Here is a 27,867-nt window from a genome sequence, read left to right on the forward strand (position 1 = left end):
TGTGTGATATCAGCTAATATATGTGTTAAAATGAAATTTACGTACCGCATGAGTGTGCTCATATAGAATGCAAAACTGTCATTTTCCAAGCTCAAAAGAGATTTCTTTTTGCCAAAATAAGAAAGAGCCAATCAAGTTTAGTTTTTCAAGTCCATAACAATAACAAAAATAACATGAAAAAAAAAATCCGATGTTCATATCCGAATATACTCTTTAGAGAGAAATGAATGATTATTCTTTCTGAAACCATTAATTGATTTCACTTATTAAAAATTGTAAAAATATGATCATATTACCACTGGTGGGATGGAACACCCTATCAACAAAAGTTGTTTTTCGTCGGGGTCCTTTTATGTCATGTGTTAAAAAATATCATATACGTAAACATTTCATTCTTTTTTATCTTGAACCTCCACCCATCTGTTTAAAAGTCCTGGAAAAGAATGTTTTTATTTAATAACAATATACACAAATTGCGAGGGAAACAAACTGATTGATGGCATACTATAAATCATCACTATAATCATCATGATCAAACCTTTTCATTTTTTCATCATCATTATTATAAATTTTCTACCCTAAATTATTGGGGGGGATGATAATACAGGCCATCCCCCCCACTTGAAATATTGGGGGGGATATATCCCCCCCATCCCCCCCGTGATCGACACCCATGTCGCAGACTCTCCCGAATCCCGATGCAAAAAACAAACTGCTTACATTAATTTTTTCCTCCGCCCCCCCCCCCGTTTGTGTATCGTACTATTAGCCAATCACGTCGAGCGGATTTGCGCATGCGCGTATGTGTGATGAATTTGAAAACAAGAAAGGCAAGCGACGAACTGTTTCCGCAGGCCGCAATCGGTGGTGAATAAACTGAATCACGAAGAAACCGGTAAGATACAAGAATTGTAATTGTTTCCATGCCTTTATTATCATGATGTCTTTTGTTCTAATACCAAAATGTTATGTGTTTTACATTGTAACCATTATTAATTTCACTCCAGTGAGATTTGCCCCTGTACTGTCTGTGCACGCGAATCGGCTCGCTGAAGACTAGTGTACCGGCAACGCTGCCTGTCCCTGCCCCTGCGCCCGGCCTGGCTTTCGTATGAAGCTCCTTCGGCTTCGCGTTTGCAGCGCGGCTTCACATGAACAGCTAACCCAGAGAGCTCCCGTCCGCGCAGCGGGCGGGAGCCCAGAAGCTCACAGTGTATTCTACCATTGCCACCGGACAAGGGTGATTTATGGTCTAAATATTTCTCCAAATGAATTGTGAAAACAAAAAGTGTACAATTACCACGATTATATGGATGAAGGTCTAGCGAGTGGCAGATTCCTGACATCTGAGCACAGTCTGGAACCTCAAAAAAACGAAAAGTTCTCTGCTTCTACCCCGTCTCGATCGGCCATTTTTGTTAAAAATCGTAACAAAACGGCCGATCGAGACTGGGTAGAAGGAAAGAACTTTTGTTTTTTTTGAGGTTCCAGACTGTGCTCAGATGTCAGGAATCTGCCACTCGCTAGACCTTCATCCATATAATCGTGGTAATTGTACACTTTTTGTTTTCACAATTCATTTGGAGAAATATTTAGACCATAAATCACCCTTGTCCGGTGGCAATGGTAGAATACACTGTGAGCTTCTGGGCTCCCGCCCGCTGCGCGGGCGGGAGCTCTCTGGGTTAATGAACAGCCAAACTGCCCACAGCACAGCTCACACTTTTTCAGTCTCAACTAATAGTGAGTAGGTGACTGTAGGCTGTGTATGGTAGGGGGTCCTAAAGCTGCGCGGGTCTAGACTATAGACTATAGTATAGCTATGCCTATGCACCATTCGTCGCGCATGCAGTTTTTAAATTTAATGGCAAATGCGCACTCTGTTTGTGTGTGGAATTGTGACTGCAGAGTGACAGTTAATAATATGTCACCATCTTGATTTCATTGTCTTTCCCTTGGCGACAGCGCGCGATTTGCAGATTTGCCCTGTCCAATTTGGTGCATGTTCTAATGCCATGGTATGATTTTTTTAAAGATTTAGTCTTAGAAATCAGATCACAGTAAAAAAAAATGTGCCAAACTGAAGTTTCATTTCCCCATAATAAACACTTGGGGAAATGGCAAGATCAACACACACACACAAAATAAAGGGTTTGCAATTATCTCTTTGTCCTTATTTCAGATGATTATGTGTTCTTGTCCATAGTGTCAAAAGAAGCCCCTGATTTTCATCTTTCCATACACTGTACATCCCAAACTAAGCGGCTAAGCCTAGGCCAAACAGTAAAAAAAAATCAGTTCAGATCACACGCTGAATTCCCCCCCCCCCCCAAAAAAAAAAACGTGCCTTTTTTTTCTTCCGAAATTAGCCTGTTTCATGCTGACTCTTTGCAGTGTAGCTTCAGTCCAGACACCCTATTTTGAATTTGAGTCAGATCGACTGTGAGATGATATTGCAGCTCAAGTCTTGATGCTTCATTTCTGTTTCGCCCCTTTTCATTTTCTTTTTCTCCATTTATTTTCCTAGTGAAATGGGGGAGGGGGCATGCAATTGTGAAATTAATTTTAGATTCGAGAATCTAGGCCTACGTGTGCCCCCTTTTCAATTTCAGATTTTGAGCCTTTCTCCATGAATCCAGTTCTCTCAGTCTCAGTTATAGAGCCATTAGAGGCATGCCTTGATCTCAATGCAGACATTATCTGTCTTGTGTTTGAGGATGTGCAGTACCCTTGATCTCATTTTCAATGACGGTCCTTATTTTCAGAATGGTATACATGAGTCACCACAGGCTCCTCTATTTACAAGAGAAGTGGAGAAAGGCTTAAAACTCATGAGAATATGAGAATGGTTTCTCTTCACTTGACCGTCACATAGACAGCAATGACCAGAATTGAGAGTGCTAGTATATAAGCTGAAGGCTTTAGATTGTTAAAAACCTAACTTGTTAGTGAATTTGCACAATTATGCTGTGTATCCCTGAAACTTAAACTGAGCTCACTATAAAATCTAACAATATCTCTTCAATATATATTTTTTTCATGCAGGGAGAGAGGATCGAGGAGAGCTCTTTCATCGATCAGAATTCATCATGTCTCGTCAGGTAAGACAAGAATCCTTGAATTGTAAAGGGGATGTAGCATTAAACCAAGTTCTGTGTCTTGTGTTTATCACCACAAGAATTGGATGGTTTTTCAAGTGGTGAAAAAGAAGACAAGAGAGGAAGAAAATTGAAGATTTAAAAAGTGCACTCTGGATTGTGTAACTAAATTATAGTATTCTACTTATTTCTACACCAGTTATTCAATTCAGGAAAAAAATTTCATATTTACTCCCCCCCTATTAAAATACAATTTTTCCACCCCGGCCTCCCCCATATTGCATTGGCGGATGCGATTGCAAGATGAGTGGGTTAGCACAATTGGGAGTCAAGAGGCCCTCTACGTTTTAGTAGCTTTGGTAAGAGGGCTTCTGTATCAAAGTCCAATCTGGGGAGCGTTTCATGAAAGGACTTGTCGGACGTTTTATCCGACAAGTACTGTTTTATCCGACATTTACTATGGTAACAGTGACTCTCAGCCAATCATTATCAAGGAAAGTTGTCAGATCTGACAACTTGTCGGACGGAAATGTTGATGAAATGCCCCCCTGGACTACTCTAGGGGTTTCTTTTTCTATTTCCATGGGTGGCCTTGATATACGAGTTTGACTGTATTCATTAAGCTAATTCTGTGATTCTGTATCTAACTCCCATGCAGGGATCGGCACTGTCCACTCAGGATCCTAATGTGGTCAGCCGTGTAAGCAAGCTGAGACCTCCTTCTAAACTTCCTACCAAGCTTCCCCAACCTGGCTTCAAGAGGGCGCTAGTGGCAGACAATCAGGTAAAGTGTAATAATGCATCATTGAGGGCACTAATAATATGTCCATTTATATAGTGCAGTTACTATGTGCATATACTCAACTGCGCTTTGATACTTGGTATCATATTATTACCCCGGCTGTAGCTAAGCCGCCATATTAATAGGCGCTAAAGCGTTCAAGGAATAAATCCTACCGGGTACCCATTCGCCTCACCTGGGTCGAGTGCAGCACAATGTGGATAAATTTTTTGCTGAAGGAAATTACGCCATGGCTGGGATTCGAACCCACGACCCTCTGTTTCAAAGTCCGGAGACTAATCCACTGGGCCACAACGCTCCACTTATCTTTCAGATCGTGACGTTAATTAAAGTAGGCCCCACCTACCCCAGACCTAAATAATCATGGGTGATTGCTACACGATTGCGGACGAACTCAATAAGAGAATGGGACTGTATACAGTAGACTCTGTAGTCCTCCTTCCATTAGTCGAACAGTCACCATTCTTCAACATAAAATTCTGTTTGAGACAATACAGTGGGTGATTTCAAGTTCAGTGTTGACCTAGATTGGTGTTGGTGTTAGGTAAATTTTTACACGAGTTTAACACCAAACATAACATGAAGATGGTACTGAAAAGTCACTCACTAGTTTTTTAGATGTCAATAATGTGATCTGGATCAGTTTTACAAACTCAGAATAGATTTTAGAGCGAGGGGAAGCATCCAAATTCCAAAGCCAATGCCAATGCCAACACCGGACTTGAAATCACCCATCTTCAAAGTCAAATTTTTACGAGTCAAACAAATTTCTACGGTCCCAAGAGAATCTACTTGGAGACAAAGTGACAGATTCGTCGAACCCTCCTGCTCTCCCCCACCTAATTTCAAAGTTCAAAGTTTAATAGAATTGATATTCTTTTAATTTCTCTAATAAACAGGCAGAAAATGCTGCCCCAGAGAAAAAGAAAACTCGACTTGATACGACCGAGGCTGCGCCTGCAAGGAGACCTGCCCTTCCTGCTGTGCGGAAAACAGGTTCAGCCGTGTTAGCAAGGGGAGGAACTGCGAAACCAATTAGTAAACCGGTAGCTGCTAGACCTGGTTTGGCCACATCAAAGCCACGCCTCGGAGCGCAGTCTAAACCAGCTGCACCTTCTAAATCAGGTTTGTTATTGAATTCTTTTAAATTATTTTCATTAAAACGGTTACAAACGTTATAAAAGCATTGCACTATAAAGGAGGCCCCAGCAAATGTAATATTCATGAGCTAGTCTTGAGCACACTTATTATAGCAATGTCAGATATTGCTTTGAACTTATTTTAGAAAAAAACTTGCAGAGCTCTCAATAATCCAGGCTTTGGAACACATTTCATTTCTTTGCAATCATTAGCCGCCTACAAAGAGTGCTGTTATCAGGCAGTACCTTCGTTCATCACATACTTCTTGCTATTAGATTTATTGGAGCTCTTTCTCCATCTTATTCCTCATTTGTCCTATCCATTCCATTGGTTTTCTTTTGACCTGCTTGTATCACATTGTATTCTTTGTCATTCAGTTTGGTGTTTCATAAAGCCTTTTGTATAAAGTTGCATGCAATTTTATGAACGACTGGTGATCCTTTCTTGTGGTAAATATCATACTGCAAATTTTAATTGGTGTTGATTTAGCTTCTAAGAAAGGATCACCAGTCCTTCGTAAAGTCACTCACAAACAGCTTTATGAAACACCCACCTGTACAAGTTTTTTTTATATACACTGTACAGTCAAACCTGTAATAAAGACCGCTCAAGGGAGCCAAGAAAAGTGGTATTTTGAGCTGGTGTTCTTTATGGACTAATTCAATAGGGAATTCAAGGGTAAACAAACTTGTTGTCTTTATGAATAGGTTCATGAAATACACTTTGGAAATGGGGAATGTTGTAATGGAAACTGAGTTTGTGGCCTTTACGAACAGGTAATGGGGGAATGCTATTCAATGGAAACCCACAAAATTATGGTCGTAGTGAACATTTGGTCCTTCTTTACAAGTGGTCAATTGACAGGTTTGACTGTAATTTTCTTGCACCCCAGCGAAAGTGCACCCCAAAACTAGAGAAGATTGCATCTCCATAATGTGAAAATGCAAAGAATGTATTAAAAGCATCATTACTCCTGCATTTCGCCATAGAGCTGTTAAAATCTTGTGTCTCAGAATTTAGGAAAAGGAATATAGCAACCTCTTTGGGTGAAACATGAATGTACTTTTTATACCCGGAGAGAACTTTTTCCAGACAAGGTTGCCACTGAATTCATGAATAGAAAATCCAGCCTTTTAGTTTGTGTCTTGAATTTGTTACGTACATTTTGAGATACATAAACAGCCCAGCAACAATATATCAATTAGCTCACTAACTCTCATGCAACCATCTAACCCCCAAAAGTAAAACCAGCCCCTAAATCAAGAGCAGCCCCCGCTACCACCAGACCTGGCACCAGGACAACAGCTCCACCACCAAGCAAAACAGGTAACATCCCAAGACGTCTAGTCAAAGACAATTATGATCACTCTCTTTGCTCAACTTTGCACTTTGCTAGATTGAATTTTATACATTTCTTTATTTTATCTACTCATAGATGTTTATTCAATTTTTGTTGTGCATGCACTTTGTAGTGTCTGAAAACAAATTTAGTTTAGGTTAGGGTTGGCAAGTATATTTTCTTGAATCTTGAACAGATAGTTGGCCGAAATGGACTTTGCATATGAATTTCACTAATTGAAAATGCTTTTAAATGATATACATGTAAAAATAAAACTTTTCTTGTTTCTAATTCCCATAATCTAATTTCCTGCTTGAATGATTGTAGGTGCATTTGAGATACTATATTCAGTCACATTTTAAAGGAGAATGAAACCCTTGAAACCAGCTGAATCCATATCAAAGAGAAAAATCAAAGAAACATATTGTTGAAAGTTTGAGGAAGATTGAATGAATAATAAGAAAGTTATGAGCATTTGAATATTGAGATCACTAATGCCATGTAGATCCTCCCATTGGCAATGCGACCAAGATCTGTGATGTCACACACGTACAACTCCCTCATTACTTTAGTACTTATTTCACTTATATTCTCACTTTTATAGACTCTATCACAAGGTGAGGTGTTCTCTTTATGAGAGGACAAGTACAGAGGTTTCACAACATTATATCATTGATGAATCGTTTGTCATATGATTAGAATGAGCAAAAAGATATGTTTTGGGGTATATTTTCAGTGTCCAAAAGGGGAGAGTTGTTCATCAGTGACATCATAGATCTTGGTCGCATTGCCTATGGGAGGATCTCCATAGCATTAGTGATCTCGACATTCAAATGCTCATAACTCTTCTATTGCTAGTCCTATTTTACTCAAACTTTTGTTGATCTTATTCTTTGATTTTTCTGCTTTCACAAAAGCTAACTTGCTCCAAGAGTTTCATTCTCCTTTAACCCTATCTAGGCCGGGGGGGGGGGGGGGGGGCCTCCGAGGCCCCCCCCCCTCAACGATTCGCGCAATATTAGTGAGTAGTGAGTAGTGAGTACGTGGTTCTGAAATTACGCAACATTATGTAAGTGCATGTCAAACCCAAAATTGCTCAAAAACGTGATTTTGTGTACAAAGTCAATTCAAATTGTGTTTTCAACCAAAAATCATAAATGTATGATTATTTTTAGTTTTTCTGGTCTAAATGTATTAATTTTATGCTTTTTATGATCTCAAAAGAGTCCCCAACAAATTTGATTGAAAAAAACAATGAAAAACAAAAGGTCAAAAAAAATACATAAGAAATTGCAAAGAACAATATAATACATAAGAAAATGATTTGATATTGCAATTTTGTTCATGTACACTTGCTAAGAACACCACAAAGAGTTTCTATACCAAAAATTAGAACTTTTGGAGCTTTATTTAGGGAGTTAAAGGAAAAAGTATGATTTCGCATACTAATTACGCATAAATTAGCATAATCATTTAATAGCGATTCGCATGAAATAGATTACTATACAATTTTGTAGATTATGTCCTAGACAAAGCGCATGCCAATTTTCGGCGCGTTCGATGGCCGAGATCTCAAGGGGGGGCCTGGGAGGCCCCCCCCCCCCCCCCCCCCGGCCATATGAACTCCCAAAATACCCCGGCCTAGATAGGGTTAAACGTCTGTGGTTCACTAACGTATCAGACAGACGTGCAAGATGCAGTGAAAACATTTGTTTAAATTGTCATGTAGAAGGGATAAAGAAGAAAAATGCCAACATGAAAAACTTTCTCTCATTGAAGAACCTCTTGAAATATTGATTATTGTTAATCTTGGTTTTTTTACAGCTGGTCCAAAGAGCAAGAGGCAGCCATGGGACTTGAAAGGTCGGTTAGCAGACATGGAAGCCGCTATGGGAAGCAGGGTGGCAGCGAACCAGGTAATTATCAGAGGTGCCAGTCGTCTGGGTTTTACCCGATTTCAGGCCCTGACAACTTGCCAGTTCAGGCACATGGGTTTTTTAAAATGTTTTTTTTTCTGGCCCAGTGAATGACAGAAATTTTCTTTCATTTTTTGCCTTTTTTATGTACAAAAAGTATTTGCAGCCAGCTTAGGCTTTATAGTCCCAGGGTATTATGATTCTGCTCAGGTTAAACCCACCCCTATGAACTTGAAGCGGTTGAAACATTTGGTGTATGCTGCTTTTCAATGTCGAGAAGAAAAATCAGCTTTGGTCATTAGATGTCTATCATGGTTTAATTTCTCTACATTGTTTAGTTACATTACCAAGATGAGTTGAGTATCAGCCAGGGGCTATTTCTTTTGTATTTTCTCTTGGACCTCGAAGGAAGGATCACTGAAAACAATGACACAATTGCATACTTGGAACGCCTAAATCAACAGCTGCAAGGCACTGTTGAGTTAAGAGACTTTATCCAATCAAGATAGATCCTGTACATTCTAGTTACCCCGATATGTTGTCCAGATGAGTTTAGTATCAGTCACTGGCTATTTCATTTGTATTTCCTCTAGAACCTCGAAGGAAGGATCACAGAAAACAATGACAGAATTGCCTACTTGGAAAGCTTGAATCAAGAGCTGAAAGGCACTGTTCAGATCAAGGAGTCTTTATCCAATCAGGCCGAGGAGACTATAAGGTCTTTGGAGAGGAAACTCAGGTAAGAAATCTAATAAGCAATCTACTAACCATAAAACTAGCAACAATTCTAGAAACCAATTTAGCTACCTGTAGTAGCTTATCTAGAAATGCTGAATTTCAGACCTGCCAACTGTCTTGATTTTATTATGAATCAGGACATCCTGATTTCTGAAATATCATGTGAGGAAAACAATCACCCTAGACCCATTCATGTCCCCAGTCCTCAATCCATAGCCCAGTCCTTATAGGGTTAAAGTTGCTAAATGCAGGAATTTTAGAGGGAACCGTCTTCTTCAACCACCCCCCTCACCCCCTATTGATCCAATCAGCCTCTAACCAGCAATGCCACTACCTAAAATGCATGTTTGTTCAAAATGTTTTCTATATGGCATACTCCTGCATTCATCGCTGTCTTCACAATTCAATCTTCCTCATTTTTTTAACAAAGGACATTGTCCAAATTTCATGAACACTGTAGGGGAAAAAATATGACAATGATTGTTTTCCATATATGCATGTAGTTTAGGATGATTGGATCATTTACAAATCTTTGTAAAGATGGGACCATGAACTCGCATACTCTATCAGTGCAACCAATTCTAAAAGAGGGAATCATTATGTAGGAAATGAACTTTGAACATTCATCTCTTTATTTGTGATTATAGGGATGCTGAAGACGAACACGCTATAGTTGAACGGCGTCTAAATCGAGAGAAGGAAGACTTGGAGATGACGAGATCAAGTCTCAAAAGACAAATAGAGACATTAGAGGGTGACCTTTCAGCGTCTCGTCAGGAGTGTTCTGGTCTGAAGAGCTCTATAGCGTCAATGACAGCAGCTCAGGCCGGTTATGTTGCCCAGTTGGACGCCACTAAGGTATTGATTAAATATAATTTGTGGTAGAAAAGGAAATTATTATTAGGAGCTATCAAATTAATTCCATGATTTTATTCAATTAAATTCAATAAATATTTAAATAACATGAAATACACTGTACCAAAGTAATAAGGCAAGAAAGAGTACAGAAATGAAACACTGATAGCAATACAATGATCAGACATAGTTATCGGGTGGCGATGTTTTATGCAGTTTCACTGACAAATTTCATCAAAAATGGCTTGGAGCAATCAGAATTCTGTAGTATTCATATTATCAAGCTGAACTTCAAATGTAATAATTTTACTTCATGGAAATCTCTCATTTCAGTCAAGATGTTAAGAAATTGCGTCATTTCAAGTCTTGCGTGTTCTGGGCTTTCTTCCTTGCGATTCAGCATTCAGTTGTATACTAATTTTATTCACCCATTCTCCCTCGTGTTTGTTCGGTGAGGAATCGCTTGTGATGCTTAAGTAATAAAGTTAGGCCTCTTGATTATGAACATTAATCATGCAAATATGGAAAGCATTAAAATGTAAAAAAAAATATATATGTATATTACTGGTGCAGGTATTCTGAAATATACAAGTTCAACATAGATAGATAGATAAATGGTATTTATTATGATAAATTCACTTCGCAGCCAAAGGCTGAATAACATGAATTTGTACAGAGTAAAATTTCAATATACAAATAGATAGTAAAAAAACAACAACGTATATTGATGTATGATATAGGGAAGGGGATACAGAGAGAAATGCAAACAAAGGAAGAAGTAATGTTAGAAATAATAAAGGGAAGAGAGTAGGAGTACATATGTGTTTTCATTGCTTTCCTGACATAGCACCAGCTGGAGCAGTCTGTGGAGTCTGGTAGGCAAAAGGACACAAGGATATCTGATCTGGAGGCGGAGGTCGAGGCGCTGAAGGCCAGTGTAGCGGAGAAAGAAAGCCGGATCAGGGAGGAGGAGTCCATCAGGAGAAAGCTCCATAATACTATACAGGAATTGAAGGTGAGTCTTCAGACAAAGCCAAGGGGGTCGTGGGTTTGGATACAAGCCTAACCGTGCCAAGATTATCATAGCACAAGCTTCTATGTTAATTCTCGTTATCGACAATAACCAAAGGTCTGGGATGTAGGACACAGCGTGTATTTGCCATCCACTTTCTGTGCACCGAACTAGAAAGTCTGCTTGTTCAGTGACGTGTGACCCAACAAATTCCAGTCTGCTCGTAATGTAGTAAGCACTTGTGTAGTTACATCCGCTTTTGCAACGAATCAGTTACCCCTTGAATCAGTGTCCTTGCTAGCCAGGGTAAAATAGGAGTGAGGACCTAACAAGGTAGATATGTGTGCTATAAAAATACCCTATTTTATTATTATTTTTATAAATAAAACTCCATTTCTCAATTTTCATCTAGGGTAACATTCGTGTCTTCTGCAGAGTGCGCCCTCTCCTTAGCTCTGAACTGGTTGCAGGAGATGATATCCCTCATATTAACTTCCCCGACGTCGACGGTAAAACACTGGTGCTGGACAAACTCAGTGACGTTAGCCTCAATGAGGTATGTCTCATATTGTTCAATTCAATCTTTAAAAAATATTGTCTATATAGAATCCTACTTGAGTATATTGTGTTTATAAGTGTCCCTCATATTAACTTCCCTGATGTCGTCAGTAAAACACTTGTTCCGGACAAACTCAGTGATGTTAGTCTCAACGAGATCTGTCTATGGGCAATTCCATAGGTTGGTGGACATGAGCTCAATGTGTCTTTGTACTGTATAGCCCATCTGAACCGTAACGTGAGTAACCACTTTATCTGCACCCCTAGTAAAAACAATGTGTTCTTTATTTTTTGAATTATATACAAAGTTTGTCTCCCTAATAGTAATATACTTCTTTGAAATGGATATAATCAACTTTCATAAAAGCCTTGTATGAGGACACTTCATTTTATGCATGTCCAAATCATGTAACATGAGTAACCGACACATTTCAAAGATTTTGCAGGAGCATAATAAAATTTCCCAAGTTTTGTTTTTATACAAAGGATAGTCAGACTGCGTACTTTGTTGTGATAAAGAGATGTTTAGTTCCTATCAATAATATTGGAGTTACAGCTCCAAGTATGAGTCAAGGTGTCTCCAAATGTAACGTGGGTAACCATGGAATAGCCCCTATGTAGATGTGTACGTAGTTGCAGGGGGAAAAATACACAGGGGCTTGAGGCGATATCACCCCCGGAATGCTCTAAAGAGCCCTGCAAACTAAAAAAAAATGAGCCAGGGCTGAAAAATTCCCTTTCATTGCAATGTTGCAGATTTAGGCAGTAAGTAGGCAGTAAAAGTAGCCCCCGGAAATAAAATGAAAAATAATTAAGTTTTGCCTGTTTTTTTTTGCCTGTGTTCTAGGTATCCCTCGTCCCTCTCTGAAAAACCAAAATACTTCCTTAGCCCTTTTAACAAAAATGTGCAATTGATCCGTTCATTAGTCGCAACTATGGAAAGCCTGCAACGCTAAAAGCTAGAATGCATACGTTCTCTAAATATAATGAAAACTCATGCATGTTTCAGCCCCCTCTTATATTATTCATGATCAATTAGAAGTGACCCGACAATTTGATGGGATTTCATGCTTTGCTAATTTCTCAGCAATTACGCAATACATTACAGAATTCTTTGCTACAGAGTTTTATAAATGCATACAGACACCTTGGTGTAATTCGATTGGATTCTGTAGAATCTCAATTTGAATTATTATCACAACTGGGGAGTGTTTCACAAAGATTTAAGTATGACTTAGAGTCGCACTTAAATACCGAGTTGCATACGGTATAAAAGGCTTGACTGCATTGGTCAGATTGTGTCATGAGGACGCGCAGCACTGCGTATCTATCAATAAGATCACGCGTTGCATATCATATTCGCGTCGGCATTTAAGTACGACTTAAGTCATACTTAAATCTTTGTGAAACACCCCCTGGCCTTTATCTTTAACTGTGTTACTGGATAATTTATGTGTTGACAATGCGTTTCTTTTTTCTAGAGTACAATGAGCACGAGGAATGGGCGAAACGGAACATCCCATTACGAGTTCAATTTTGATCGTGTCTTTGAACCTGTTTCAAAGCAGTCCGAGGTCTTTGAGGAAATCTCCCAGCTTGTCCAGGTAAATACTGGATTTAATCCACATGGTCTACTAGCTGGTAGTCTAATTCTCAGATTGTTTACTCCATCATGGCCAAACTAATTTGGTCTACTAGCAGATAATATAATTCTCAGATTGTCTGAATGCTTAGAAACACCTGTATTAAGTGCCCTACAAATATTATAATTATTATTATTGCTGTTTATTGTCTAACACCATCGTTGGCTAAACCCACTTGGTCTACTAGCAGATGGTCTAATTCTCAGATTATCTAACACCTTCACGGCTAAACCCACTTGATCTACGAGACAAACTTGTTGGAGGGAAGTGGGATGACACAAACAGAAAGTGGACAAATCGCAGCCCTGTCAGCTGTCCTGATTTTATCAGGATTGTCCTAATTTTCAATATTCAAAATGGCCAGTGTCCTGATTTCTGAATTTCATGTGAGGAAAAAATGTGGGAAAAACTGCCATAGACTGATTCACGTCCCCAAGTCCTAAATACTTAAAAAGCCAATCACCAATTAACTATCTTTTGCTGGTGTTTTTTCAATGTGGATTTGTTATATTGGCTTTAATGTTTGGGTTTTTATCTCCATTGTTTTATACAACAGAGTACCTTGGATGGATACAACGTATGTATCTTCGCCTACGGTCAGACGGGAAGCGGTAAAACCTACACGATGGAAGGACCTGAAGAAGTCAATGAAGAGAACGTTGGTATGATCCCGAGAGCCGTTCAGCAAGTCTTTACAACGGCTGCAGATCTAGAAGAGAAAGGTTGGAAGGTAGGTAGCATGATCACTTATGCCAAATAAATATTAGGGGATTGGGGTTAGATAGCAATTTCCACCTAAATGAAGACAATGTTGGTATGACCCCCAGAGCCGTTGAGCAAGTCTTCACAACAGCTGCAGATCTAGAAGATAAAGGATGGAAGTTGGGTAGTATGATTGCGAAACCCTATAAATAAATGACAGGGTGGTTGTGGTTGATGTAGTCCCCATCTGTAGTTGGTCAGCAAGTCTTTGCATCATAGTGATGCATTACAGTAATATATTTTATTTGAGAAGTGATATAATCCTTTACGTATCACTAGTCACCCAATATCAAATTTTTAATAACGAATGTAGCAACACTTACTAGGTGTAAATATAATATAATTTATTATAGTACACATTCCAAGCCAGCTTCCTGGCTATACAACGAGACAATCTATGATCTGCTAGGAGCACCTAACTTTTAAGGTCAAGCATAAGGTCCATATGTGATCTCGTTCTTGATATAGAATTTCATTTATTGCAGTACACATTCCTAACGAGTTTCCTTGAAACCTACAAAAGACTTGGTGATCTGTTAGAAATACCTAATTCTAAAATTGTAGTACACATTCCAAGCAAGCTTCCTTGATATTTAAAATGAGACTGTCTGTGATGTGTTAGAAATACCTAACTCTTCTCTTATTATTGTAGTATACATTCCAAGCAAGCTTCTTGGAGATCTACAATGAGACTATCCGTGATCTGTTAGGATCGCCTAACTCTAAGGTCAAGCACGAGGTCCGTATGGTGGAAGCCAAGTCCAGTGAAGTGGAGGTGACGAATATCAACATCGTTGATGTCACGTCAGAGAATCAGGTGAGTCCAAAGTGAAGGGTTTTTATCCACTTAGTCCACTTTCAATTTGGTCCTGGGGGAAAGAATACACTAGTACACTAGAAAATCCCCATTCATTCCAATGCCAATGCTTATCAAATGATGCAGATTTAGGTAGTACGATCTAAAATGTAGTCCCTGAAAATTGAGGGGGAAAAGATGATTTTTTAAAGATTTGGTCATGGTCATGTGGTCCAGTTATTAATTCTTAGATTATCTAACACCATTATGCCTAAACCTATGTGGGCCCTGTAACACAAAGGTTACTGATTAATCGCTAAATAAAATGGCCTATTAAGATCAGTGTTGCATGCGCATTTTGCTCAGTAGACTGACTTGGAACCAATCAGAATTCAAATTAACGATTTATCGCTAGCCTTTCTGTTAAGGGCCCTGGGGGCCGTTTCATAAAGCTGTTCGTAAGTTAAGAGCGACTTTAAGAACGACTGGTGAATGTTTCTTACGCGCTAAACCATCGCCAATGGTGTATACCATTTACCAAAAGAAAGGATCACCAGTCGTTCTTAAAGTCGCTCTTATCTTACGAACAGCTTTATGAAACACCCACCTGGTCTTATTACTGCTTAGTTCAACCATCATTTGGTCTTCTATCCAAACATTCTAATTTTCACTTCATCTGTACTGTACTATTGCTCCAAGGGAATGAATAGCACCTTGCTCCACATTGTCTTTCATTGGCCAGGTGGATGTTTTGTGAGGCTGTTCGTAATATACGAGCGACTTTATCGACGACTGGTGGCCCTTTTTTTTTGGAATTACATCAACAACTATTACCACGAGAAATTGGAGAAAGGGTCACCAGTGACAGTCGCTCGTAAAGTTGCTCCTGACTTATGGACAGCTTTATGAAATAACCAGCTTCTCTATCTTACTGTTGTAATATGAGTAAGATGAATCAATAATTCTCTCCGTAATACCCATTCGCTGCAGGTGAACAGTCTTTTACATAAAGCATCGCAGAACCGAGCCGTAGCAGCGACTAACTGCAACGAGAGATCTTCAAGAAGTCACAGCGTGTTCAGATTGAAACTCACCGGTCAGAACACAATCACATCAGAAAATTGCCAAGGTGAGCTCTTATACCATTTACTGTACAAGCTGTGATTTTCGCGTACAGAACTTTTCGCGAATCGCGGGGGTCCCGACATTTTCGCGGGTTGTTATATTCACGATCGGAAGATGTACAAAACACTTCCACAGCATTTCAAAGAAGCAAAACTAGTGCAAATCATGTGCAAATCTATACTCAAAGTCTCCATGCTGATGCCTCTTTTGTACATAAATTTGTCCCTGTAAAAACAGTTACAAACTGTGGAAAAAGGTGGCTTAAATTAGGAGTGGGCTATAAATGGGTGATTTTTGGTTTTACTGTGGGAACAGTTTTTTTGTGTTCCTTTTACCTTATCTCAACATGAAATGACAATATTTTTTGTCTCGGGTCCGAGAAAAAAGTGTGCCGGGCCAAAATCCAAAATGGCCGCCCAAACCCCCCCAAAATCACAGTTTTGGCCACAACTTTTTTATTTGGTGGTCATTTTCTCTGGTTTTGGTGTCTATTCATATGTTTTGGGAGGCAGGCAATTTGTTTTTCCTATAATCAGTACTTTTAAACCATTATTTTTAGAGTTAAAAGGTAATTATACCTAAATTTTCAAATTTTTGTAGCCTTTTTTCAGCCAAAAAGTGGGTTTTATCATCTGGGGGTTCTGGGATATTAGATGGTACGAGGTCAACGATAGCAAGCAGCTTCATGTAGCTATATTGCTTTTATTCCTCCACTTTGGGTTTTACGGATATTTGTGAAATATATCTTATCAAATAAAAGAAAATGTCATTTATCCATAGGGGCTATACGGTGTACAATGCACTGTACATACTCTGATACTACACTGCATATATCCATGCATTGACCACCATGGCATATGACAAGGCCTGTATACAAACTATAGTGTCATAGAAATGAGCTTCAAAGGTTTAGAATTAGATTGTGAATTTGATTCCTTGTCAGCTGATGTACATTGTGAAACCAGCAACGTAAATTACACTTACATGTAAATATCACATACTGTACATGTATATATACGTACATCACATTTTTAGCCATATCTTCTTCATTTGGAGGCTTTTTTTAAACCTGGTTCTGGTGTCTAACTGGCCTATGTTTATGGGGTCAGGTAACTACTAGTATCATGGTAACGCTGATCAACAGCCAATCAGATAAAGGATTGCATGCAAGTTACCATTAAGTTAAGTTATTAACATAATGGTAAAGTTTTATGCATTGGGGCCCAGAATAGCTACAGTGTAAATTACCTCTCTCCGCCCCCTGAATTAGCATATTTGACAAAACATGTCCTCAATTTCTGAGACAAAACATATCTTCAATTTCTGAGGCATCTAATTCTAAACCTGAGAGCTCATTTCTATGACACTATAGTTTATACAAGCCTTGTTATCTGTCATGGTGGCCAATGCATTTATGCAGTGCAGTATGTATGTACAGTATATTGTACATATGTATACTGTATAGCCCCAATGGATAATTGACATTTTTTATTTAATAAGATATATTTCACAAATATCCGTAAAACCCAAAGTGGAGGAATAAAAGCAATATAGCTACATGTATATGAAGCTGCTTGCTATTGTTGACCTCGTACCATCTAATATCCCAGAACCCCAGGATGATAAAACCCACTTTTTGGCTGAAAAAAGGCTACAAAAATGGGAAAATTTAGGTATAATTACCTTTTAACTCTACAAATAATGGTTAAAAAGTACTAATTACAGGGAAAACAAATTGCCTGCCCCAAAAAACATATGAATAGACACCAAAACCAGAGAAATTGACCACCAAATAAAAAAGTTGTGGCCAAAACTGTGATTTTGGGGGGTTTTGGCGGCCATTTTGGATTTTGGCCCGGCACACTTTTTTCTCGGACCCGAGACAAAAAATATTGTCATTTCATGTTGAGATACATTACAAGGAATAAAAAAAAACTGTTGTCCTATTGAAATTACAAAAAAAGTATTTTTGACCCATGTATAGCCCACTCCTACTTAAATTTCACTTTTTTTACCTTTAGATCTAAAAATTCATCATGTCACAGTTTGATCTGTAATCCATAGGGTTTAGCAATCTTTGGAATTGTGCTTTGTTCGATTCATTTTTCAAAAAGTTGGTTAAACTGCAAAAATGTTGAACTTTGTGAACAGAATCTTCACCTCTAAAAGCTCTGGGGTGGTATTCTGAAAACGTTCTTATCTTTGTTCTTATCTTTTATCTTATCTCACTGAGATAAGAAGACGCTGAAATCATTGCAAATCGGTATTCTGAAAATCTTCTTAACGCGTTCTTATCTCTGTAAGGACTGCCCGGGGACTGCCTCCTTCTTATCTTCAACACGCCCATTTTTAGGACATAACCAATCAAAATTCGCTTTATATTGGCAGTTTAACCAATAGAAGCGTTCCTTATGTGAAGAGAATATCATGGGCGCTGCGCGTACACTGTTTCTGGCGCATTGCGCGAAATAGGCATTTTGTACGCAATGACTGATTTTATTATTTCGAGACGTCCACGTGCACAAAATAAAGAAAAGTAAATAAAGCAGGTACGAATAAAGAATAAAATATGAACAAAGAAAGTAAGTAGGTATTGAAGTAAGAAGACAGAAAAGGGTCAGAATGAAAAAGATGAAAGGAACAAAGCAGAAAAATAAAGAGTAAAACAAAAGAAAGCAAGCGAAATAACTTAAAAAGAGAAAAGAATGAATAAAAGAACGAAAAAGAAGAAAGAAATAGACAAATTATCAATGATAAAGTGAAGGGAAAAAATAAAGAAAAAATAAAGAAAAGAAAGAATCTAAAAGGAACAAAACAAGAAAGAGGTCAGACTAAAAATAAAAAATAAAGTAACAAGGAACCGAAAAGGAAAAAAGTTTGAAAAAATGAATGAAAGAAAGTTAGAGAGATAAAAAAGAAAGAAAGAGAGAAAAAAGGGAATAAAAATGTAAAAAGTGAAGAAAGAAAAAAAGGAAAATGAAACAAAGAAATAAAGATGAGAGAGAAAAAAATGAAAGGAAAATTAACGCAAACATGAAGACTACAAAAATATAAAGGAAAGAAAGCTAAATTCAAAGAAAGAAAGAACAAAAAACGAAAAGGGAAAATAAAAAGTTAGGAAAATGAAACGAAAAAAAAAATCAATGGAAAGAATAAAGAAAAATTTAATAAAAGAAAGACAGAGAGAAGAAAGAAAGTAAAGACAAATAGTAAATGAAGAACGAACAAAAAAATGAGCAAAGTAAAGAAAAAATAATAAAAGATTCAAACAGAATAAAACAAAAGATATAATTGAAGAATGAAAGAAAATAAGAAAGACAGACAGATAGAAAGGAAGAAAAAGATAAAATAAATTAAATAAAAGAAAGAAAGAAAGGATAGAAAAGAAGAGACGGGCAAAATAAAGGGTGAATTAAAGAAAGGGTGGGAGGAATACTTGTTACTATTGTGGCCATCGATTTTGAGCAAGAAAAAACGCGGACATCGTGAGATGTGATAACCCTCTAGCTATCTTAAATATTATCTTAAATATCGTGAAAGATAAGAAAGAAAAAAAATAAGAACGTTTTCAGAATACCACTTATCTTTATTTTGTTCTTATCTTTTAGCGCGCTTTTGTAATATATGCGTGAATTATAAATTTACGCGCTCAGCTTCGATGGAAAGCAAGATAGGAAAAAGATAAGAACAAAAGATAAGAAAAAGATAAGAACGTTTTCAGAATACCAATTTGAGAACGTGACGTAGATAAGAACAAAATTAAGATAAGAACGTTTTCAGAATACCGCCCCAGGTCATGTGACATTGTGACTTATGAATATTAGTGAGTATGCAAATAGCTGCCAATACGTGTGTATAGAGTCAATCAGATGACAATAAAATCAAATTATTTCATGGAAAATACATTTTAATATTACATTGAGTGAATAAATATTGATAAAATAATGTTAGAAAATAGTTTAGGCTCTGATTTTGTTTAAGAAATTAAAAAAGTGAAATTCTAGCTTACTTTTTGAATCAGTAACTGTACTTTCTAAGCCTTATTTTTTGTACATATAAAGGTGCATATCTCAACTTTCTAACTACATTGGGTGTTTTCAATAGCAAAGCTTTGCTGTTGGGGACATTGGCACTGACTAAGAAATGTGTAAATATTTTCGCGTGTTGTTAAATTCGCGGCCGATCGGCAATTCGCGAAAATAAAACCCCCGCGAAATTAACAGCTTATACAGTAATAAAGGGGAAGTTCACCCTAATGATTAGTTTGTTTTACTAATAGCAAAATAATTGTTGAAAAACATTGATAATCTCTTTGTTATTTCGTGGAATAGGCACTTTGAATCTGGTTGATTTGGCTGGAAGTGAGCAACTATCATCGTCTGGTTTGACCGGGGATCGTCTCAAAGAAACCCAAAACATCAACAAGAGTCTAAGTAACCTGTTTGATTTATTTATCTCTCTCTCTCATACTACTTGACATAGGCACATTGAATCTGGTTGATTTGGCTGGTAGCGAGCGACTATCATCATCTGGTTCGACCGGCGATCGCCTCAAAGAAACCCAGAACATCAACAAGAGTCTCAGTAACCTGTTTTATTTATTTATCTCTCTCTCTCATACTACTTGACATAGGCACATTGAACCTGGTTGATCTGGCTGGTAGCAAGCGACTTTCGTCTTCTGGTTCGACCGGCGATCGCCTCAAAGAAACCCAGGATATCAACAAGAGTCTCAGTAACCTGTTTTATTTATTTCTCTCTCATACTACTTGAAATAGGCACATTGAACCTGGTTGATTTGGCTGGTAGCGAGCGACTTTCGTCTTCTGGTTCGACCGGCGATCGTCTCAAAGAAACACAGAACATCAACAAGAGTCTCAGTAACCTGTTTTATTTATTTCTCTCTCATACTACTTGAAATAGGCACATTGAACCTGGTTGATTTAGCTGGTAGCGAGCGACTATCATCGTCTGGTTCGACCGGGGATCGTCTCAAAGAAACACAGAACATCAACAAGAGTCTAAGTAACCTCGGTAAGGTGATCCTGGCCTTGGCAAACAAAGACTCTCACATCCCCTACAGGAATAGCAAGCTGACACACCTCCTTCAGAACTCTCTTGGAGGGAATTCAAAGACGTAAGTTTACCTTTTATCGGCCTCCTTGTACTCTCAGAACAAGCTCATTAGCGACATTGTACCACTTGTCATAACTAATTCATACGTCGGTTGAGGGTTTCAAATTCAAATCAATTTATTTATTAGGTAGAAAATCACATGAGTAGATATATACATTGTAAAATGTGAGGATCAAACACCCTATGAAAGCCAGATGCTTGAAAAGCAGGGGGATCCATGACAACTAAATTACAGTGATACAAATACAGCAAATAAATTACAGTATTGAATAAAAACATAGGAAAGAACAAAAATACATGAAACAAGTTACAATATTTACAATACATGACAAAACAAAATATATCATATAACTGTTTGTTTAGTTTTGGTTCAATTCAAATGAATAGCATTAGGTGTAAAGTGCTTACGTACCAGCAGCCTGAATCCTCAAAAGGAGAAGGATGGAATCCATCCACCCCTCTCAACATAAATTTTGTGATAAATCTGCAATTAGAAAAGCTGGTGCCACGCAGATCAGGGGGGGGGGATCTGGATTCAAATTTTTTCTTCAAAGATATGTATTTAATATACTAATAAATGTAGTGTCGTAAATGATCTTTTAATTTACTTTTTGACTTAATTTTCTTCTTGTAATTTATTTGCATAGGGACATTTTGCTTTGTTTTTGTAATTAAAAATATTATTTCCATGTTTTCTTGCATGGAAGTAGATGCTATTATTATGATACTGTAATATATATATATCTTGTCCTTTTATGTACAATCGTCATAGTCAGCAAATCGGACGTGAGACATAACTAAAGGGGGATGATTAATATATAATGGAATATTGTGTTTTAATTTATCTCAATGATACGCCAGTGGTTTCCAGATCGGTGACTTCATGTGTTTGTTTGTTTTGTTTTTTTCTTATAGGTTAATGTTTGTCAACATTTCACCCAAAGAAGAGAACTTTCAAGAGACACTCTGTTCTCTGAGGTTTGCTACCAAGGTAAGCCATTGCATAGTTTATTGCTAAATGGCAGGAAAAAATGGAAAAATATTGGTGAAGGTTTGAGGAAAATCCATCAAATATTAAAAATGTGAGAATTTTATTTTTCATTTTATATGTGACATCATATTGAGCAGCTTCCCCACATATTATATCGTGGAGAAAGTAATCAATGGAATGTCATTTTCTTGAAAATTTAAAAAAAGTTTTTTTGTACCTCTAGTATATCAACAGAAAAATCATTTCACACCTGCTCCTTCAATGAAAATTAATTTTATTCATGAACCATTTAAAAAAGTGAAATTTATGCATATTTTATTATATAACGTATGGGGCAGCTGCTTGTATATAACATCACAAATAAAAATCATGTACTAATAACTTTCTTTATAAATCTTTGATGAATTTTCCTCAAACCTTCACAAAAAATATTTTGCATTATTTTGCTAATGTCAGACCAGTAGACATACAGGTTTTCTATTTTTTACTGGTCCCCAAAAAGTAAAGAAAATCATTAAAAAAAAGACTTGAGTTTATTTGCTGTCTTTATTGCCTTTATTGCCCCCAAAATACCATACAAACAGTACACACACACACAACATAATTCATGAGAGCTATTTCTCAATTTTAAAGAGCAAAGATGCCAGAGCCATTTTTATAATTTACTAAAGAGGAGAAAATATCTTTTGTATCAGTTTGATATATTTTTTACTGGTCATGTTTGACCAGTAAATCTGGCTATTTCTGAAAAGTTACTGGCCCAACAGCAAATTTTACCGGTCTGGGACCGTTAGACCAGCGCCAGTGTTGTGTGCTAATAAATAATAATAATAGTAAGACGTGTAATAATAATATAGGGTATTTGAATAGCACACATATCCACCTTGATAAGTGCTCAAGGTGCTCCTATATTACCCCGGCTAAGCTCTTCATCCGATTCCGGTGCTCACAGCTTTTTGAGGAATTACCTCCTTCCATTTACCTCACCTGGGTTGAGTTCAGCACATTGTAGATAGATATCTCCCCAAAGGATATGATGTCAAATTCTAAAGTCTTTTCTGTCTTGATCACTTCCTGTCTACAGGTTAACCAGTGTAACATTGGGACAGCACAGAAGAAGATTAAATAAGCGCAGCTTCACGAAGCATGGGGATAACCATACATGGATGAATGAACTCTTTGTCGTCTATCACGGTGTTCTACATAGTTATTACTGGGCAGCATTTCATCCGCAAGTTGTCAGATCTGACAACTTTCCTTGATGTTGATTGGCTAAGAAGCACTCTTACTATGGCAACTGTTGGATAAAATGGGACTTGTCGCATAGATGTCTGACAAGTCCTTTCATGAAACGCTCCCGAGGTAGTCTTCAAATATACCTTTTGAGATACAAAGAAAGAAGTAGCCTATGATTTTATTTGTTTTAGGGAAACTAAAGTGATCTGAGGGGTAAAATACTTGTTTAGCTACTTGGTAACATAATTATTGTGGTATGAATGCATTGAGTATTGATTTAGTGTGTTATCATTCAAGTGGTCCTTTATTGACTATACACTGTGCAGAATGTTGCAATTTTTCTCACAAATTTTAACCCTTTTTACTGGGAATTGGTTTGAATCCTCTTCATAAGATTTTCTTCAAGTATGCAACACATTTTTTTTATATAACGTGTTTGTGATATCAGAAAAGGAGCTATTATCTGAAATATGTATGAAAAATATGATTCAGAATTTTCCACTTTGCTTCAGAATAGTTACCAGTAAATGTTCCATTGCATGATAAATTGTCATGAAATTTGGAATTCGGTTTCAGGACTTTTGCTTTCATTGTTGAAACATTGGCATGGAGTGTAAAATTTAGCAATTGAACGCGAAGATAGAACCTATACTAAGTACAAAGTGTATGCAGAAATGATCATCTGGATAAAAATGGCAGATCTCCACAAAGATGATGCTTTCTATTCTTACTGAATCATTTATTGGAGTAATGCTTAACATTGCTTATTCATTTAATTTAAAATGGTGTAATACCATTTGCATTGACACCGGATGAGCAAGTCATGCCCAGGGAAATTCCTTTCACAATTCATTATTATCTGTCAAATCGAGCATTGCATTAGATATCGCAATTCTGCCATTTTGTAAATCAGAGAATGATTACTGAAATGGATTGAGTTGGATTAGGAAGGAATATTCCAGCCATTCCAGGACCAGTCTTCATCGGCAAAAATTTAAATGAAAATTTAGGATGTTTATGGGTTCATTTGATGTAAAGAAGTTCATTTCCATGGTGTTATGGATGATAGAAATATTAAGAAAATAAAATATTGGAAAAAAAAGTGATAATCAAAATAAGGAATTGCCTGCAATAGATGTCTTGGGTGAAAATCAAAACAAGGAATTACCTGCAATAGATGTCTTGGGTGAAAATATAAGAAATAATGCCGGCAAGAGAATAGGCCAATTGATAAATAATCCAGGCAGGGGTGGCGCAACATGGGGGCAGAGAGCAACATCCCCCCCTCCCTCCATCAAATTACTGTGATTTTGGATGAATGATGATGGGATAGGGGAGGTTAGACCATGGCATTACATGTAGACTGTAATGATAATAAAACAAGAACAATTAAATTGTAATGACACTGTAAATTTCTTGTAAATAACTTTTTCATACTGTACATAATGTAAAATGATAAAGAGGTGTAGATATTTGCTGATATGCCTTTTGTAAAAATGCATCATGCATACAATTTGAAGTCAAATTACCACAACATTCAAAGTAACTATTATTCTTTTGTACATTTATATTTATCCAAGTTGTGGTATGTACACATTTTATTTTCCAGCCAAAACAATTTCGATGATAGATCTACATGTACTAGTATGTGGTATGAATTGGGTGGCAATTTTTTCTGAAATTTTTATTGTTTTGATTCATTTGCCATTCACATGTATGTGATCCAAACATTTTTCAGGTGATAATGAAGAAAAGTAGAAAGAATATTGATATTGTAGCATTTTAATGAATTCAGGCCTTGAAAATGAATATAAGTTTGTCAACAATTGCTTTATTCATTTGATTTTTGTGGGATTGAATTTGGACTAGGAAAATGAATTTAAGCTTTGGTCGTTAAGTAATATTATATATATATTTCATTTTGTGGGTTTAAACTTTTTGTTAGGAATGTATTGATATTAGCAATTGATAAGCCTACTCTTGTTAAACTTTTCTCATGTTGTAAATAATCATTGATTTTTAAAGGAGACTTTTTAAAGGGGAAGAAAGGTATTCAAATTTTGGTTTTTAAATTATATTTGTATCGCCTTGCACTGTTTAAACAATTGTGATTTATAAATTGTAAATGTGCCAGTATGATTTTAACTTGGAAACAGAGCTCAGAAGGTAATCAAGTTTTCTTTGGTACCATAATAATTGAATAACTCCACATAATTGTACATTTTTTGTGAATATTCATGAAACAGGCCTCTCAGGACTTGTATAAATGAAAATGTAATTGAAAATAGGTTGAAAGTGGAAGTGCCTTAGTCCATTGCTGTGTATTACATTGTTTTGCATGTCTGGCTCCGCAACACAAAGATTAGCGATCAATTGCTAAATGAACTGACCAATCAATATAAATGTTACACGCGCATTAGGTGTAAAATACTGACCAGGGACCAATCAGAGCGGTTCTTTCGTATAAATTCATCGCATACCTTTGTGTTACGGAGCCCAGGTATGTGTTTCATAAAGCTGTTTGGAACGTATGAGAGACTTTACGATCGACTGGTGGTCCTTTTGTAGGAACTAAATCAGCACCTAATCTGGTGTGTATTATTAACCACTAGAAAGGATTACCAGTCGTTCATAAAATTGCTCGTAGGTGACGAACAGCTTTATGTAACACCCACCGAGATACTTCCAAGTTGAAATTATTGGTAACCTTACATCAGTCAAATCTATTAGAACAAAATCTGTTCGATTGAAGAGAAATTTTAACATATCTTTTGCAAAATCTGATCTTAAAACATTTCTCAACTTGGGCGAAACTTCCAAGTTGAAATTATTGGTAACCTTACATCAGTCAAATCTATTAGAACAAAAAATCTGTTCGATTAAAGAGAAATTTGAACACATTTTGGCAAAATCTGATCTTAAAACATTTCTCAACTTGGGCGAAACTTCCAAGTTGAAATTATTGGTAACCTTTACATCAGTCAAATCTATTAGGAGTACAAAAAATCTGTTCGATTAAAGAGAAATTTTAACATATTTTTGCAAAATCTGATCTTAACACTTTTCTCAACTTGGGCGAAAATTTGACTTATAAATGGAAGGTTGACTTATGCAAATTTGCCTGAAAAATTATGAAGTTGCACCGGTGGGCAGAGTTTATTGTTTTTTATCAATGAATAATGAAAGGTAGGGCCCACAAGCAAGAAAAATTAGGGTACGTGTCACTTCAAAGATTTAAAGTATTTGTGAATTAAAATGGAAGGGACTATGTTCATAAAGGCCACCGCACACCTTCCGTTTGGTCTGCGACCCGATTTTGGAATTGAACGTAGTAGAATGTGACTTGAGACAAGGAATATCTTACTGTGTAATGTTCTAAATCATCGTACAAATACATATGTTCGATCTGTCACTGACATCCTTATTAGAATAAAAGCAAATTTAATATCTAGTTGTAATGACGTCATAGCAATCGTACGACTCGCTATGATTTGAAACTAATATTCTTTCAGTTGATTTGATTCACATTTCAGAAAATGAGCAAAATGCGATTTGTTCCGAAATTGGATCGTGGACCAGTCGAAAGGTGTGCGGTACTGGCCTTTTGAGAGGGGTCAAAACCCAACATTTGGGGGTAGGGGCTATGCACTGAAATTACCTCTGGGGTACAAGTGCACTCACCAAATTTATTATTTGATTGGTTGTGTATGCTTAATTTCAAAGGCCCGTATTCTGAAGTCGGGCTTAACTTAAACTCGGGTTTAAAGTTGTGGTTTAAGTATGGATAGCCAATTGTTACATAAATTACTAGCGGTAGAGATATTATATTTCAGCTCATTTGGCTCTGAAATCATTCATATTATCTAGGAAGTATAAATATATAGATGATTGTCTTCACCATCGATGAATCATGAAAGAGCACAGTTAACATAAAACCCATACAACTTAATAAAAATTTTGACACTTTTGGCTTCCCATAATTTTAGCACAGAGTTAGACCATGGTCTAAGTTAAACCTGACTTCATAATACGGGCCATAGAGTGTAGTTCGCAAACTTTGTATTTCAGTATTGAGACCATGTTTTTTCTTTGTCTTTTTTTCTTGATGAGAATAGATATGATATCTGTAAATAGTGATTCTTGCATTGAAATGCCTTTTATTAGTGTGAAGCTAAGACTTAACTTAGTGTAAAGTTATACAGGATGTGGTGAATTTGATGAAAATCTTAAAGGGGGAAGAGTTCTATGACATTTGCTCTGGCGACAAGCACTCCTATGGAAAATCTGCACGTTAAGCCAAACATAAAACTTAATTTCCAAAACTAAATAAACCCTAATCCTTATCTTTACATTGTTTTTAACCTCTGTGATATTACGACTGGAGCATATGTCGTGTCACCGCCAATTTTACCCTAACAAAAAGTTTGTTGTAAAAATGCCAGAAAAAAAAAGTGATTTAAAATAGTGATGAAGATTTGAGGAAAATGCATCAAAGGTTAAAAAAGTTATTAGAATTTTAAATTTTTGATTTGTGACGTCTTGTATGAGCAGCTGCATTTGTTATGTAATATAAAATGCATTGATTTCAATTAGTTAATGGTTAATGATGACTAAAATGTTTGTTCTTTCAGGAACGGGCATGAATGGACTGTGACTATTAGTATAATTAAACCCATTTTCATTTTTTTTGAGAAAATTACATTTCATTTAATAGAATTTT

The 27,867-nt window shown here is 36.8% G+C and overlaps 1 protein-coding gene across 2 annotated transcripts; it reads left to right on the forward strand.

The window, feature by feature from the left end:
- Positions 1 to 784: 784 nt before the first annotated feature.
- On the forward strand, positions 785 to 27,284 carry LOC129268147 (carboxy-terminal kinesin 2-like). Of its 2 annotated transcripts, XM_064104891.1 has the most exons (17): positions 785 to 895; positions 3,046 to 3,101; positions 3,757 to 3,882; positions 4,800 to 5,025; positions 6,283 to 6,366; positions 8,204 to 8,295; positions 8,889 to 9,034; positions 9,681 to 9,891; positions 10,736 to 10,903; positions 11,313 to 11,456; positions 12,940 to 13,062; positions 13,658 to 13,831; positions 14,516 to 14,680; positions 15,650 to 15,788; positions 20,708 to 20,921; positions 21,836 to 21,911; positions 22,996 to 27,284. In XM_064104891.1, exons 2-17 carry the CDS (start codon positions 3,090 to 3,092, stop codon positions 23,038 to 23,040), a joined length of 2,145 nt encoding a protein of 714 aa, XP_063960961.1. In that variant the 5' UTR covers positions 785 to 895; positions 3,046 to 3,089; the 3' UTR covers positions 23,041 to 27,284. The 2 variants fall into 2 exon arrangements, with proteins under 2 accessions (XP_063960961.1, XP_063960962.1); XM_064104892.1 differs by lacking the exons at positions 20,708 to 20,921; positions 21,836 to 21,911; positions 22,996 to 27,284 and adding an exon at positions 20,267 to 20,427 and having other exon boundaries at positions 793 to 895.
- Positions 27,285 to 27,867: the final 583 nt, after the last annotated feature.

The sequence above is a fragment of the Lytechinus pictus genome, chromosome 9, assembly GCF_037042905.1.
Source record: "Lytechinus pictus isolate F3 Inbred chromosome 9, Lp3.0, whole genome shotgun sequence".
NCBI classification, from domain to species: domain Eukaryota; kingdom Metazoa; phylum Echinodermata; class Echinoidea; order Temnopleuroida; family Toxopneustidae; genus Lytechinus; species Lytechinus pictus.

Coding starts and splice junctions, on each gene's coding strand:
- LOC129268147 (XM_064104891.1), top strand. Junction 3,883..4,799: donor CGCTAGTGGCAGACAATCAG/GTAAAGTGTAAT, acceptor TCTAATAAACAG/GCAGAAAATGCTGCCCCAGA. Junction 8,296..8,888: donor GCAGGGTGGCAGCGAACCAG/GTAATTATCAGA, acceptor TATTTCCTCTAG/AACCTCGAAGGAAGGATCAC.